Raw genomic sequence first — 16,768 nt, 5'->3', positions numbered from 1 at the left:
GGTAACATGAATATCCCACCTGGTCTGGTCAATATGTGGTGTCAGTCCACACATTGTTCTTGATTAATGTCCTCAGGATTACTTCTGGCTGCGTATCAAAGACGCAAAAGGCAGTGCTGCCGACAGTATGTATTTTGGTTTGTTTATACATAATACACACACACACACACACACACACACACACACACACACACACACACACACAAAACACATGGTGCAAATGACACCAACTGAAGAAAAACCACAACTAATTTGACTACATAATAATAAACACACAAAAGCACTAAGCAGCAGAACAAACAAATCTTTCTTTTTTTAAGATTCCAAATTAAGCCACACTGAAAGAAATAAACATAATTAATTTGCAGCAACACTATTCATTCAGGAAAAAGTAACAACGAAACACCACAAGAACAGAACAGGTTCCACAAATAAAACCAAGCACCACCATGGAAGCAACGACTCGATAGACGGAGGGAGATGCTCAGAAAGGAGACAGGGCAAATACAGCAATTCCAAAGAGAAAATCAAAGCCCAAAACTAAAGAGGAGAATCCAGAAAATATAATACAAATATGAAATTGAAGACAAAGACCTAGAGGTAATGGTTGCTGAAAACAAACTGAAAATCTAAATGATAGCAAAGAAAATAAAAAACTACGGCAAGGATAACACGAGGAGAAAACAAGGCTAGATGTTTGAAAACAACCCAAAAAGATTCTACTTTGAACGAGGGAAACGGAAGCAGAATGTGCCATCCCCTCCTGAAAAAGATGAACTGGAAAGATTCTGGAAAGGAATTTATGAAGATCGAAAAGAACACAATAAGGAGGCGCAATAAATCTGAAACTTGGAAGAAGAAAGGCAACATCTCAAGGAAATGCTCCCAGTAATACTTGATGCAGAAAATATAAGACAACAACTTGCAAAGATGGCAAACTTCAAAAGCCCTGGCCCAGATGGGATCCCAAACTTCTGGTTAAAGCAATTTGATGCTGTCCACTTTCACCAAGCTCAAGCATTCAATGAACTTATCCAAGGGGATCAGGAAATGGATGATTGGCTCACAGAAGGTAACACCTTCCTCATCCTAAAATGATAGCAAGGAAAATGAATAGCTAACCCAAAAATACCAGCCAATAACTTGTCTACCAACAACATACAAACTTTAAACAGGAATCATCACAGAAACAATGTACCACCACCTAACACACAACAAGGAGGCCTAGAGGCAAAACAGAAGGTATGCAAGAGAGGATGTTACGGTACAATAGAACACCTACTACTAAACAAGGCCATACTTGAAAATTGTAATATGAGAGGAACGAAATTGTCCACAGCATGGATAGACGATAAAAACCTTTCGACAGTGTCACACATTCATGGGTGATAAAGTGCATGCAAATGTACAAGATAACTCCGCAAATAATCAAGCTGATTAAGAAAGCCATGGATCTATGGAATACCACACTAGTCCTGCAGCAGTCAGAAGGAAAGATTGAAATACCAAGAGTAAAGATATGATGCAGGAACTTCCAAGGAGACAGCCTCTCCCCCCCCCCCCCCCCCCCCCCACCCCCTACTCCTCCTCCTGTTTTGCCTGGCCCTGGACCCATTAGATAACCTCATTAATGAGGACACGGATACATGCTAACATCCAATAAAAGAGCATCAAAAAGAAACAAGAAAGGTGACACATCTACTGCACATTGATGATTTAAAACTCTTTGCACCGAACGACGAAAGATTTGCGGAACAACTGAAATTCGTGAAACGGTTCTCCGATGACATCCAACTGGAATTTGACCTAGATAAGTGTGCCAAGTGCACATTCATGCAAGGCAGACCAACAAGAACAGACAACATAAAAATCGACCTCGAAAGAACAATACAGGAGCGAGACAACGAAGCATCTTACAAATAAATACCTTGGAGTAAAAAGGGGTGACCAAATTTGTCATAAGAAAAATGCACAAAACGATTACCAAAGAATACCTGCATAGAACGAGGCTGATCTTGAAAGCATATCTCACTCCAAGAAACAAAATCAAAGCCATAAGCTAACTAGCAGTACCAGTGTTCCAGTACAGCTTTGGAATAGTAAACTGGCCACAAGCGTATATCAAAAAGCTGGAAATCAAAACAAGGAAACTCCTCACTACCCACAAAATGTTCTACAAAAATCAGTGCATTCCAAGAATGTACCTGCCAAGGATAGAAGGAAGTGCCGCCTGATGTAACTTGATCAAGTGCACAGAGCGACGACTGTAGGATTAGCAGAGTACGTGAAAAGCTCAACAGACTACTGAGTATAATTTGTGTACAAGCATGAACACAACAAGCCAGAAAAGGTATCTCTCATTTATCTTGCAAAAAACTTCCAAAAACAGGTGTGATTAGAAGATGTCATGCACCACACCAAAACAGCAACAAATACAGCGCCAACGATTTCAAAAAGACAAAAGAAAACTACAAGATTAAATATCAGCAGATATGTACGTAGTTACAACTGGGAGAAAGACAAAAGAGCAGGGAAATGTAAAAAAGAGTTGGACAGATTGGGGATAGACAAAGAAGGATCAAAGGAATAGCTAAGAAGAGGTCAGCTCAACTGCGACAGAGAATGTATCATTATTAATGCCCAAGACCAAGGACACGACACCAATGGCTTCAAAAGGATGGCAGGACTGAGTCAATCGGAAAAGTGTAGGTTCTGCTAGGTAGAAACAGAAAGCATGAGTGACCTCCTATTGGGATGTAAAAAAAAAGTGAAACGAGACCCAAAGGCACAACAAAGGTATGTTGAGTAATCCACGGGCACATCAGCAGAAATTTCAATATCCCAGTTCCACAAAACTCATAGAAACATGAACCAAAAGCAATCATTGAAAACAAGGACATAATGCTCACATATGACCTGATGTTCCCATCTAGCATGAACATAGAAAACAAAGCACTGCAACCAGACATAGTACTCAGAGACAAAAAGGAAAAGAGGGCATTGCTAATTGAGGTTTCAGTACCCAGTAAATTTGGTCTAAATAATGCCGAAATCAAGAAAATGACCAAATAGCAAGGCCTCAAGAATGAAGTGAAAAGATCCTGGAAGCTGAAGAGCACAGAAATTGTACCAGTGATAATTGGGGCAACGGGAATGATGAAGAACAACCTTACAGAGATCTTAAAAACCATCCCTGGGAACATTACCACAAAGAAACTACACTTGGAGGCTGTACTGGGCTCAGTGACGATGCTGAAAAGAGCCCTTGGAGCAAAACTCTCAGAACAACACAACTTCACAATTTAATTCATGAATCGCAATTCTTCACTGAAACGGGGGTGGATACTTCGAGTCCTGGGAGGACTCCGTTCCACCTTCTAAAACCCAAATTATGGAGATAACAATCAATGACACACACACAGTAGTGCACTTATCTTGGAGCTGTCTTGTCAGATTTGATATTCTTGACCAGACTACCAACTGTCAGATTGGTGTTTCGCTGGCAGAGTGTTTCATCACAAAGTGCATCATCCCTCAGATGGATGTTAAGCTGCGTGTGTCATCTGCTAGCAATAGCTCGTGGACATAACAAATCCCACAGTGTCTTCTAACAGAAAGGTGGGTAATCGCCAGCATCCTTGCAAAGTTCTAAATTCCTGCTAGCTTCACTCAAATGTCAGGCCTGGCCAGCCAATTCGTGAAGGATTTGGGCCAAGCATATATGCCCGATGGGATGCCAACCCCAACTCAATGGGCAATGCATGAGATGGAGAGAGTAGAGATCGACCAGTTGTTAGTCACAGCTAGAATAAAGAAAAGCCTGTCGCTCATTATTTTTGCTGGCTGCTAATTAAGCCTTTTATTATCGTTGGTATTGTGAAGTTATATTGTAGAAATGGTATTGTGAAGTTATATTGGGGAAATGGCATTGTGAAGTTATATTGTAGAAATGGCATTGTGAAGTTATATTGTAGAAATGGCATTGTGAAGTTATATTGTAGAAATGGCATTGTGAAGTTATATTGTAGAAATGGAATTGTGAAGTTATATTGTAGAAATGGCATTGTGAAGTTATATTGTAGAAATGGCATTGTGAAGTTATATTGTAGAAATGGCATTGTGAAGTTATATTGTAGAAATGGCATTGTGAAGTTATTTTGTAGAAATGGTATTGTGAAGTTATATTGTAGAAATGGCATTGTGAAGTTATATTGTAGAAATGGTATTGTGAAGTTATATTGTAGAAATGGTATTGTGAAGATATATTGTAGAAATGGTATTGTGAAGTTATATTGTAGAAATGGTATTATGAAGTTATATTGGGGAAATGGTATTATGAAGTTATATTGTAGAAATGGTATTGTGAAGTTATATTGTAGAAATGGCATTGTGAAGTTATATTGTAGAAATGGCATTGTGAAGTTATTTTGTAGAAATGGTATTGTGAAGTTATATTGTAGAAATGGCATTGTGAAGTTATATTGTAGAAATGGCATTGTGAAGTTATATTGTAGAAATGGTATTGTGAAGTTATTTTGTAGAAATGGTATTGTGAAGTTATATTGGGGAAATAGTATTGTGAAGTTATATTGTAGAAATGGTATTGTGAAGTTATATTGTAGAAATGGTATTGTGAAGATATATTGTAGAAATGGTATTGTGAAGTTATATTGTAGAAATGGTATTGTGAAGTTATATTGGGGAAATGGCATTGTGAAGTTATATTGTAGAAATGGCATTGTGAAGTTATATTGTAGAAATGGTATTGTGAAGTTATATTGGGGAAATGGTATTGTGAAGTTATATTGGGGAAATGGTATTGTGAAGTTATATTGTAGAAATGGAAGTTATATTGGGGAAATGGTATTGTGAAGTTATATTGGGGAAATGGTATTGTGAAGTTATATTGGGGAAATGGTATTGTGAAGTTATATTGGGGAAATGGTATTGTGAAGTTATATTGGGGAAATGGTATTGTGAAGTTATATTGTAGAAATGGTATTGTGAAGTTATATTGGGGAAATGGTATTGTGAAGTTATATTGTGGAAATAGTATTGTGAAGTTATATTGGGGAAATGGTATTGTGAAGCTATATTGGGGAAATGGTATTGTGAAATTATATTGGGGAAATGGTATTATGAAGTTATATTGGGGAAATGGTATTATGAAGTTATATTGGGGAAATGGTATTGTGAAGTTATATTGGGGAAATGGTATTGTGAAGTTATATTGGGGAAATGGTATTGTGGAGTTATATTGGGGAAATGGTATTGTGAAGTTATATTGTAGAAATGGTATTGTGAAGTTATATTGGGGAAATGGTATTGTGAAGTTATATTGGGGAAATGGCATTGTGAAGTTATATTGGGAAAATGGTATTATGAAGTTATATTGGGGAAATGGTATTATGAAGTTATGTTGGGGAAATGGTATTATGAAGTTATGTTGGAGAAATGGTATTATGAAGTTATATTGGGGAAATGGTATTGTGAAGTTATATTGGGGAAATGGTATTGTGAAGTTATATTGTATAAATGGTATAATGAAGCTATATTGGGGAAATGGTATTGTGAAGTTATATTGTATAAATGGTATAATGAAGCTATATTGGGGAAATGGTATTATGAAGTTATATTGGGGAAATGGTATTGTGAAGTTATTTTGTAGAAATGGTATTATGAAGTTATATTGGGGAAATGGTATTATGAAGTTATATTGTAGAAATGGTATTGTGAAGTTATATTGTAGAAATGGCATTGTGAAGTTATATTGTAGAAATTGTATTGTGAAGTTATATTGTAGAAATGGTATTATGAAGTTATATTGTAGAAATGGTATTACGAAGTTATATTGGGGGAAATGGTATTACGAAGTTATATTGTAGAAATGGTATTGTGAAGTTATATTGGGGAAATGGTATTGTGAAGTTATATTGGAGAAATGGTATTATGAAGTTATATTGGGGAAATGGTATTGCGAAGTTATATTGTAGAAATGGTATTGTGACGTTATATTGGGGAAATGGCATTGTGAAGTTATATTGGAGAAATGGCATTGTGAAGTTATATTGGGGAAATGGCATTGTGAAGTTATATTGGAGAAATGGCATTGTGAAGTTATATTGGAGAAATGGCATTGTGAAGTTATATTGGGGAAATTGTATTGTGAAGTTATTTTGTTGGTATTGTTTTGTTATATCGTTGGCATTGTGATGTTATATTGGAGAAATCGTATTTTGAAGTTATATCATTGGTATTGTGAATTGTTATAATGGCAAAATAGTGTTGTGAATTTATATTGGGGAAATTGTATTGTGAAATTGTATTGTGAAATTGTATTGTGAAATTGTATTGTGAAATTCTATTAGAGAAATGGACAAACTACTGTGTGTACAGGGGATGATGAAGAAGAAGATGGCACCGAGGAGAAAATGCCCTCATGTTGTGACTACATCATGCACTTCCTCACAGTATTTTGGAAGGTGCTTTTTGCCTGCGTTCCACCTACGGAGTATTGGAATGGCTGGGCCTGTTTTGTCATCTCCATTTTAGTCATTGGTTTCTTGACGGCCATCATCGGGGACCTTGCCTCTCACTTCGGCTGCACTGTCGGTCTCAAAGACTCAGTCACTGCAGTTGTCTTTGTTGCACTTGGCACATCGGTTCCTGGTTAGTCCTTGATATTGATCAGAATTGCCCAACTAGTCTGAAAGAGTGGCATACAAGCAAGCTCATCACCATTTCCCTCATAATCTTAAAATCTATGTTGCAGTTAGGAGCAATTGATAAGGTGGGAGACGTCATTGACCTTTTAAGATTTATGCTGTCATGCTACAGGACTTGCATGTGGTAATGTCGGAGTACCTTCTAGCTTGCATTCTTTGTTCTCTGCCATCACTATTCGCCAGATAGCAGTGAAATGGGTACAGCACTTTAAATGATCAAATAACTTTGGAGTTGTGTGCTTTTATACCATGCCAGTGCTTTTTCTTTGGAACCATTAGGCTGGGTGGCAAATGGTGATGATTGCTTGTGTTTAGCTCTTTTAGATAAGTTAGGCAATTGCTTGTTTTAAATAATATCTATACATATATATATATGTGTGTGCATATCCCCCTCCCACTAAGGAAAAGGGAACGGGGTCTTTGGAGGCTTTCACTATATAATTTCAAAATTTTCCCTCTTAAATGCTGGATCCATGGATGCTTAACTCCAACAGCCTAATGATCACCAGACGCACACAAGTCATTAATCCTAGCACAGCTTTTGATGTGGTGAGCATTCATGGCACATGCCATCTATAATAATACACAACGGTAGATAATTCAGTTTGAAATTTGACATGATATTAAGTAAATAAAGGCAAGTGTAATAGCTAGTATTTCAATGTTCACTTGCTTGCTTAACCTCCTGGGAGATGCGTGTGATCCCCGGAGACCATGAGAATGCTCTCGATCCACGGAAGCTCGCATAAGTATTATATGACATGACAAACTCTGAATATGAGGTTAATTATAAGGTTTCTCTTCAGGGCTCTCTGTAAAATACTCAGTTATGAGTCCTGGTTTGTAATTGTTTTTCACCCTTATCATTATTATTACTTTTTCAATTAAAAATTTTAAATATTGCATGCGGTGGAGTAGAGTAAAATGTTAGTTATCAGAAAAGAACAGAAAATATAATTTGATGAAAATGCATCAACGGATATGCCTCCACCCACATTAGATGTCAACGCACTGGTATGTTTGATCTCAATTAAAGGTCACATGAGACAGAGTGTGAGATATAAAAGATAGATGGGTAGAAGAGAGAAAATATCACACGCTCCTAACTCAAGGTTTGATCTGCAAAATTATTTTCAAAGTTTATGTGACCTTTGACCTGTTGAACCCAATATTGGATCAGCTCATCTTTGTATTGCAGTTCATACTTTTGACAAATTTGGTTGAAATCCCTTCTGTGGTTCGCAAGTTATTGTAGCAACAAACAAATTCAATAACCGTGGTTCACAAGCGCCTTCGGTTGCGGAGGCTTGCAAAGTCCCATTTGCTAGTTAATCACATCAAATAAGCAGTCCATATTCAACATGTGAGGCTTGTGCAGGACCATCTATATTACATACTAAGGAAACAATGGTGGAATTTTTGGCTTCCCCACTACCCTCATTTGTTCCTCTCCCTATTTTTCTTTTCTTCCTTTTATCAACCTTATTTTTTCTTAATACACAATCTTCTTGACGCATGCACAGAACATATAAATGGTTCCTGCTCTTGCTTTGTACAGTATGTGTTTTTGGCAATTGACATGTTGGTCATTGTTGATGCAAAGAAAGCATAGATTCATGTCCATTGCAAAATGAGTTTGAAATTTATTTATGTAAATTTATCACATTTGCAGAAGTTTCAAGTTTTCATTGTTGGATCTATTAATCTATATGATTTACAGATGCACCAGAATTCTCCCAATACGTGACTTTCAAAATGATGTAATTCTTTCCAAAATGATCGGTTCACATGCGCAGAAACCCTGGGGAACTGCAGAGTTTGGGATTAATAAAATGTTATGTATCTGGAATAAGGGTTGTTACCTGAAATGCTTCAAAACCTTCTGAAAGAAGCCAAAAATACTTGGAAAGTGCCTGAGATAACGTGCTTTGCAGCTGCACGACAAAACACATGGATAACTTTCTCAATTGGCACCTACTCATAGCACAAACTCCTGACCTCGTGAGACAGTGGAAGGCTCGAGTGGATGGTCGTGTGCTACATAAACCCCTGACAGATCAGTACCAGATCAGTACTGTGTATCTTGATTATGTGCTTCTGAACACCGATGGGAAGGACATAACTGGGGCTTGTGCATCTACAGGCTGTTTAAAATGATATTTACTATTAATCATGTTGGGCTGTTGAAGCAGTGAGGGCTGTTAGAAATACATTGTTTCCTTCGTTCAAGGGCAGACACAGTATATACAAGACAAATTATTTTTCAAATAGATTTTTGCATCTATTGCTAAAAGTTTAAGTGTGTGTGTGTGTGTGTGTGTGTGTGTGTGTGTGTGTGTGTGTGTGTGTGTGTGTGTGTGTGTGTGTGTGTGTGTTATTGTCATTATATCCATGGCCGATGTGAGAATGTACTAACAGGAAATGGTATGAACCCGACACCTCTCCTCCACGGATATTTATCATATTCCTATATTTCCGTGAGTCTGATTTGCATTCAGGAACAGAACAATTATGGTTAACAATTTCGAAATTGCCACTCTTTCGGCTAAATGATGAAAATTATGTTTAATAGACTATTTGAATCACAGATTTCGAAAAGTGCCCGGTGAGCCGAACCTAGCCACAAAAACACACACACAGCTCAGGTGCAAAAAGCCTCATTTAGCATTCATACGTCATTTTGAAAGTCACGTGTTAACAAATAACTGCTTTCCCCCTCAAAACTAGTCGATTATAAAGCTGAGTTATTGACTTTCTTTTTCACATTGACTCCACAATGATAGCAGTTAGAGCTGTTTAGGTGTAGTTTAAGATGAATGGTTTATTGAAAAATATATTTTATTTTTTATCTCATTATACATTCAATTTCTGTCAATATAGTTTTATTTTTAAAAAGACTATCTCATTTGTTTTTCTTAATTCCCACTGGAAATACTAGATTGAAATAAGCGACTGCAATTTTTTAACATCGTGCATAGAAAGCCATTGTGTTGCATCATAGAATATGCTTTCCTTTGGAAAGGGCGTCATGCTAGATATCCTATCTGCCTGCACATGCTTGCGGACATGACAGTCATGTGGCACCTACTGCAAAGAATACGCCATTGGGTGCAGCTATCTTGGCCAAATTCCTACTCTAATCTAAGTTTCGTAACATTTGTGTGCATGATAAATAGAAAACTATTTAAACCCATTAATTTATGAGTCATTGGGCAGAGATGTTTATGTCACAGTCAGCCAATGGAAATTAATATTTCAGGTGACCTATGTTTGAAATATTTCTACAGCATAAAGCCAAAGGCAAACTTTATATTGAGGGCCAGCAAGCGATGACTGAAATTAGAAATTTGCTCTGAAGAATGCATCTGTTTTCCACATGCACATGAATTTACATCTCGGACATGAGTATAAATTGTGTACAAAAAAAACAGCATGGCTTGGAGGTAATGCACTTACCTCTGAGCTGTCTAACCGAGGTTCGATTCCCGACCCGACTATAAACTGTCTTATTGGTGCTTCGCAGGCAGGACGTTGTCCCACAAAGTGTCCTTCAGATATATATTAAACTGGATGTCCCATCTGCTACCTTCAATTAATGGACGTTAAGAAATCCCACAGTTAGTGGGCTGTTACACCACTGTCAATTTAACCTTGCTCTTTCATGAGCTTCTCTCTTATAGATAAAAAAGAATAAGTGAATTCTTTTTCACTTATTCTTTAATAAGCTGTCATTCCACTGTCAATTGTGGAATGACAGCTTATTAAAGCTGTCATTCCACTGTCATTCCGCTGTCAAATTCTTTAATTCCACTGTCAATAAGCCACGAATTCCAAATCCCTGCCAAAATCAGCTTCAGTCGAATGTCTGCTAGCTGGTTTGTAAGTTACATTGGGCCAAAATATTTCCCCCATCGCTGACCGCACAAGATAGTGTAATACAGGGTGTTTCAAAAAGAGTGTTACAACTTTAAACGTTTATTTGCATAGAAACAGAAACCTCAGGAAAGTGAACCAAACATTTATTGAAAGCTTAAGACATGGTATTTTCTATCACTGATTGCTATTGCAGTAAGTCACTGCTAGAGATAGTGAGAGCCCAAGGTCTGAAATTGGTATTTACGCAAAATCCTTGTAATTGAGGTTCTTGATGTGTGCCCCTCCGCGGTTCAGACAGGCATTGATCCTGATTCCAAAGTTCTGTCCAACTTTCCTGTAGGCAAAATGCCCCCTGCCCCCCCGAAAATGTTGTTGTGGTTGTTGGTGGCACCATTCAAGTGGAAATGGGCTTCATCACTGAACCACATCAGGTTGATCCAGTTTGGGTACCACTCCATCCTGTCACTGAGCCAATTGCACATATCAAGTCTCCTCATGCCATGTTGACTCAGTTTATGACTAATAGATATGATGTATGGGAGAAGCTTCAGTTCCTTATTGTTGATGCAAAACTGATGTTGGTTTAATGCCCAGCTCCTGGGAGCGCTGGCGGTGGGACTTCTTGAGACTGTCCACTGCAGAATCCCGCACGTCGATGTTGGCTTGGCTCTTGGTTAATGATGCTGGCCTGCCACTGTTGCCCTTGCTCTGGTTGTGCACTATACCCTGGTGCTCAAAATGTTTCACAATACGTTGAATGGCACAATTTGTGGGTCCATCACGTGTTCTGAGGTCGTATTCCCAGCAGAACCTCCGGGACATATGATTTAGTCTCACATAACAGAGCCACCACTTTTGTCTTCTGCTCCACTGTCAATGGCATAGTTGAGCTACGGAGATAGAAATACCACGATAACACCACCAAACCCTGAAAAGGAAAACGGTACAGGTCAAAAAACTAAGAAATGGCAGGAAGTCAAAGTTGTATCAAACTTTTTGAAACACTCTGTAAATGGGACTATTAAAGTAGTAGTAGTAGTAGTAGTAGTAGTAGTAGTAGTAGTAGTAGTAGTAGTAGTAGTAGTAGTAGTAGTAGTAGTAGTAGTAGTAGTAGTAGTAGTAGTAGTAGTAGTAGTAGTAGTAGTAGTAGTAGTAGTAGTAGTAGTAGTAGTAGTAGTAGTAGTAGTAGTAGTAGTAGTAGTAGTAGTAGTAGTAGTAGTAGTAGTAGTAGTAGTAGTAGTAGTAGTAGTAGTAGTAGTAGTAGTAGTAGTAGTAGTAGTAGTAGTAGTAGTAGTAGTAGTAGTAGTAGTAGTAGTAATATTCGTCCATTTAATGATAAATACGTTTTACCAACAAATACGTTTTTGACACGCCCTATTTTTTTGACATGGGATTAATGTTTTTCTAAAGTGTCTAATCCATATGGAGGAGATTATACATATATTGCAAGCAGAAAATGACATTTGCACACAATTAATGTGTTTCAACATGAATAATGCAATAAATGTACAAGGAAACACTATGTCAAAGTACTCAGATGGGATCACCAAATGACCCCTGTGAACTGTTGCCAGTGTTAACATTGTCTTTTATTTTAAGTGAGCAGAAGGATTTTAATTCTGATGTCCTTTGTGTTGGCTGGTTCATGCACAGATCTGTTTGCTAGCAAGGTAGCAGCGGCTCAGGACCAGTATGCGGACGCCTCCATCGGCAACGTGACAGGCAGCAACGCAGTCAACATATTCCTGGGCATCGGTGTGGCCTGGTCTGTGGCTGCCATCTACTGGGAATCCAAGGGAAAGTATTTTCGGGTGGATCCTGGAAAACTTGCCTTCTCTGTCACCCTCTTCACCATATTTGCCTTCATCAACATCAGCGTCCTCATGTACCGTCGAATTCCAAAAATTGGCGGGGAGCTCGGTGGGCCCCGCTTACCCAAAATCATCACCAGCTGTTTCTTTGTGTTCCTGTGGCTGATTTACATCCTGTTCAGCAGTCTTGCGGCATACTGTCACTTCGACAGCTTGTGACATGTCAGGTCCCTTTGAACCTCGACTATCAAGACTGCTCTGTGATAACAAATGACACTGGAGTATTCCGGTAAGCCCGTCGAAATGGAGGCTCGAACATTGGATCTTTGCTCGGATGAATGCAATTAGCTGTCCATGAAGAAAATGATACGGGGGATCGTTTTGATAACTTTTTCATTGCCAAATACGGGTGGAGGAGAGCTGCATTTGTTTGCATTTTTATTTTGACACCAAACGTCGTACGCTGCAGAGTTTATTCGAATTTTTTCTCAGAGACATTTCTATTCTTTTAACCTGTCATGCTTTTGACGTTGCACTTCGTTGTATATTTTGCTGAGAAATGATGAATATTTTGGCATTAGAGAATAAGTTATAAATTATTTCTACGTTTCACATGTCCCGCCGTTGCAGCATGTTGATATTTTTTGTTGTTTTCTGACATTTCATAATGGTCAACAAATTTCTTCTGATTATGACAGCCTGTATACAGCAAGTATAAAAATGGCTTGCACTGTTACATCTGGATTCCACCAACAATTTCTACGTTTTTTTCAGACTTTTGTGACAAAAGTCTGTGTTAAAAGAACAACTAAGGAATGCAAATACTTTATTCGTGTTCTTTGATTCGGTCTTGGTCTTTGATATTTCATAAGAAAATGTACTTTGACATATTACATTAATGCAAGGTATAAGTCATTCTTCCACCTGTAAAGCTACAACATATTACAGGGAGTTATAATCTGCTTGCTACATGCAGTTATTCAATGATTCATCAGACAGAGAGACTGACTTTCAGCATGCTATGAAATACAACTCACCTAAATCGTTAGGGGTCATCCAACTATTACATACCCAAGGGATTGTGTAAGAAGCAGTGAAATTGGGAGGGGGAGGAACAAAGGAAAGGACAATATTCAGTGAGAAAATGGAAGGTGGTGGAGTTGAAGAGAAGAGGAAGAAAAAAAAAAAAGAGTACTTGGAGGAGATAATAAGGGGAAAGGAAAGGGAAGGGAAAGAGAATGTATGAGATATACTGAGGGGGATTGGAGTATGACCTTAAGTAATATGTAGATAGACATCATGATTCAAAATATTGACCTTGCTCTTACGAAACGTACATATTAAATGTATGATTCATATTTGAATAGTGTAATATATGAATCATATATGAAATGTATGTGTAATATGAGCCATATTAATTGTGCATACAAATTATATATGAAGTGTATATGTCATTTTGTATATTCTGTTTATAATTCGTATGTGCTTATTATGTGTTCGTGATTCATATAATTAATTATATTAGTTATTTATGAAATGCATACAGGTTTGTCTGTATGTTGAGCAGGAGCATTTTCAAACCAAAGACATTTTAGTTTTTGACAAGGTGTATCAAAATAGGTTAAGAGGATATTGGTGTTGAGAGACTAATTGGTCTTACTTTGTGTGAATGTTCAACTTTCTCCCCATACTTTACCTAAAAACAAACGATATACTGCTTTGTCCTGAGATGTGCGTACAGTCATGATTGCCCTTCGGAACCGAAGACGGATGGCCGTTCACATGTGATATGCGATCAACCTGGGAACGTGAATTTGTTTATAAAGTATGTAGGAGCTGCTGCCCAGGCAGCAACCACACTCTACAATAGCATGTCATGTGTAAGGAATAACTGTCTGCAGCCCGAAATCAAGCAGTGTTAGCTGGTGTCAAGGGAGACACAAGAACTGGCCACTTTGGAATTGTTACGCACTTTGGACAGGTATTTGTAATTTGGACAGGGTGCCAGCAATAACTCATCTCCTCTTCATGAAAGACACCCTAGGATATTTAATATCCACCAACAACCAGTACTGGCAGATGGGTTTATGCTTCCAGTACCTTGAGCTGGAATGGTGTTTTTTATTTTGTCTTCCATTCTGTTATTTTTTTTCGTGATGTTGCTGACCTTTGAGGACAAGCTTTCTCTACATAGATACAACCCCAGCCCTAGTACAACAGCCACTTTCTCTCATTCCTTTTCCATTTGCTCTAAGCTGGCAATCGTACGTGAATCTGCATTAGTGCATTCAATAAAACAAGCTCTGTTAATCCCATTTGATTCAATCAGATGTGATTACTTTAATTGTATATTTATTTGCGTCCTTATCTAACATGAAACCAGCATTTGATGTTACAAGATTTCAGGAATGATGAGTCATGCCATTTATTTATTTATTTATTTTCTCCCATTCTGTTTGGCATAGGGGTAGAGGGGCAGGTATCTGGTGGGAGGTAGGTTTACCAATAACCCCCAACCTGACATTTTATCTTCCTTTTATCCTTTTCCAACCACTATTATCACATCAAAGGTTTTGTGAATGTATAAACAATATAAAGGTACACATGTATGCAAGGTTAATCCATGTCTTGTTATCCATGTGTAATGTTTTGTTTACTCGATGAAATGTATTTCATTAGTATATATATATATATATATATATATATATATATATATATATAGCTGTGAGAAATAGTAGAAACTCCACAGTACGAACAGGGCGTCTCATTTGCATTAAATAAATAATCGGGAGATTAAATCAGACGCGGACGTAGCTTCAGGACGGTCTTCAGGACATCTTCCGCTGAACTTGGGGACGACTAAGAAGAAGACCTTTGTTGGTCGAAAGCTTGTCGAAAATTAAAGATCGACGTCTTGAAGCTACGTCCGCGTCTGATTTAATCTCCCGATTATATATATATATATGTATATGTGTGTGTAACATCAAATTGCAATGACCACTGGATGACCTTTTATTCACAAGACAAACCAGCCTGATGAATATAACTGAGAAGAGACAACAAACTAACAAGATTATTTTAATGTAGTGGGTCACAAGACATCTGCTCTATACTGATGACTGCCAAGTTCCCAGAAACAAGTATTTGTGGTTGACACTCCTGGGCGAGTTGGACCGTATGGGTCGACCCAGCTGTAGGGTGATGTAGTGATTGGCAGTTCTGTTTTATGCAGTTTTGGATAGCCAAAGGTTTTATCCTTTTTAAACCCACAGGAAAAGTGGTGGAAAAAGAATGGCGGTCTTTTACGAATTTTGAGATGAGAATAAGAACATCGAGAAAAAAAAAAGGAGGGTGAACCTTGTAAATTCCGGCATTTTGCATACATTTTATGAGGATTGCTCCCAAGAACCATCTCAAAACAACTAATAATTTTAATGTGTTCACAGGCTCAGTAAAACAGCTTGAAATTGCCACAGAAAACAGCAGGAAGGACCTATAAAATGTATGTGCTTGGTTCAAATTGCACTGGTGGTGGCATCCAACGTGTTACGCTGCATTTTTTTTTTCCAAGAAAATAATTCTCAACACATATGTGATGTCAAACTTTGAATTTTGAATCAAATTATTTGACATTGTTACTGTTTTTCTCTTTCTTTATTTCAGCAAACAAAAATGTTTACTGCCCTAGATAGCAGTTGCTGTCTATTAAAATACAATGCTGGCCAACTGCAACATGATTAAGAACCCTACTGCATATATCTCTGCTTCTATCTCTTCTGTAATGCTTATCTGTGTTAGTTTTGATATGGTGAGAAACAACCACATTGCTGCAGAACCTAGCATCAGTTGTCATTGAAAATATCTAAGATGCTGTATTCAGTGCCAGACATATCCGTTCCTCTGATTAAAGAGCATTGTCTGTGTCTTTTATTACGCATTTAGTCTGTCGATCTAGGTTGTAGAAATGCAAGTTTGCTGCTTATGCCTGCCACAAACTTTTTGATTGTATTGTAATGTGTGTATGCCAGCATTCACTATATCTGGTGTAACACGTATATGCACTGTATTGTCACCTGTGGAAAACACTTCCTTTGAATGCAGAATGGGACCTTCTGTTTTTTATAAGGTATGACTTTTGCAAACTTGTGTCAGCATAATGAATTCTGCCCTGGCTTTCAAGAAAATGTGTTTGACTGGGATAAGAAAGAATTTCATGGCTCGGTTTGTTAAGAATCTAAAATAATGAATGTTATTACGGTTCAGTATTTTTTGGTAAAATTGTAAAGTATCTTTCTTTTGCGGCTGCTATCAGTCCAATCCTCAAAAAAATATATAAGAGGTTATGTGCGTATGCTG

At 37.7% G+C, this 16,768-nt stretch overlaps 1 protein-coding gene across 2 annotated transcripts in view; it reads left to right on the top strand.

Annotated features, from left to right (window-relative positions):
• The window catches only part of LOC137435269 (sodium/calcium exchanger 1-like), a 418,886-nt gene extending 405,311 nt beyond the window's left edge, over positions 1–13,575 (top strand). For both annotated transcript variants that reach the window (XM_068128905.2, XM_068128896.2), the window contains 2 exons: positions 6,397–6,669; positions 12,255–13,575. In XM_068128905.2, coding sequence (XP_067985006.1) covers positions 6,397–6,669; positions 12,255–12,631 — 650 coding nt within the window. In that variant the 3' untranslated portion in view covers positions 12,632–13,575. The remainder of the gene's footprint in view (positions 1–6,396; positions 6,670–12,254) is intronic.
• The last annotated feature ends 3,193 nt before the right edge of the window (positions 13,576–16,768 follow it).

Source organism: Myxine glutinosa, chromosome 1 (genome assembly GCF_964187855.1).
Source record: "Myxine glutinosa chromosome 1, kmMyxGlut1.1, whole genome shotgun sequence".
Taxonomy (NCBI): domain Eukaryota; kingdom Metazoa; phylum Chordata; class Myxini; order Myxiniformes; family Myxinidae; genus Myxine; species Myxine glutinosa.
This window is presented reverse-complemented; position numbering and strand designations above follow the sequence as displayed.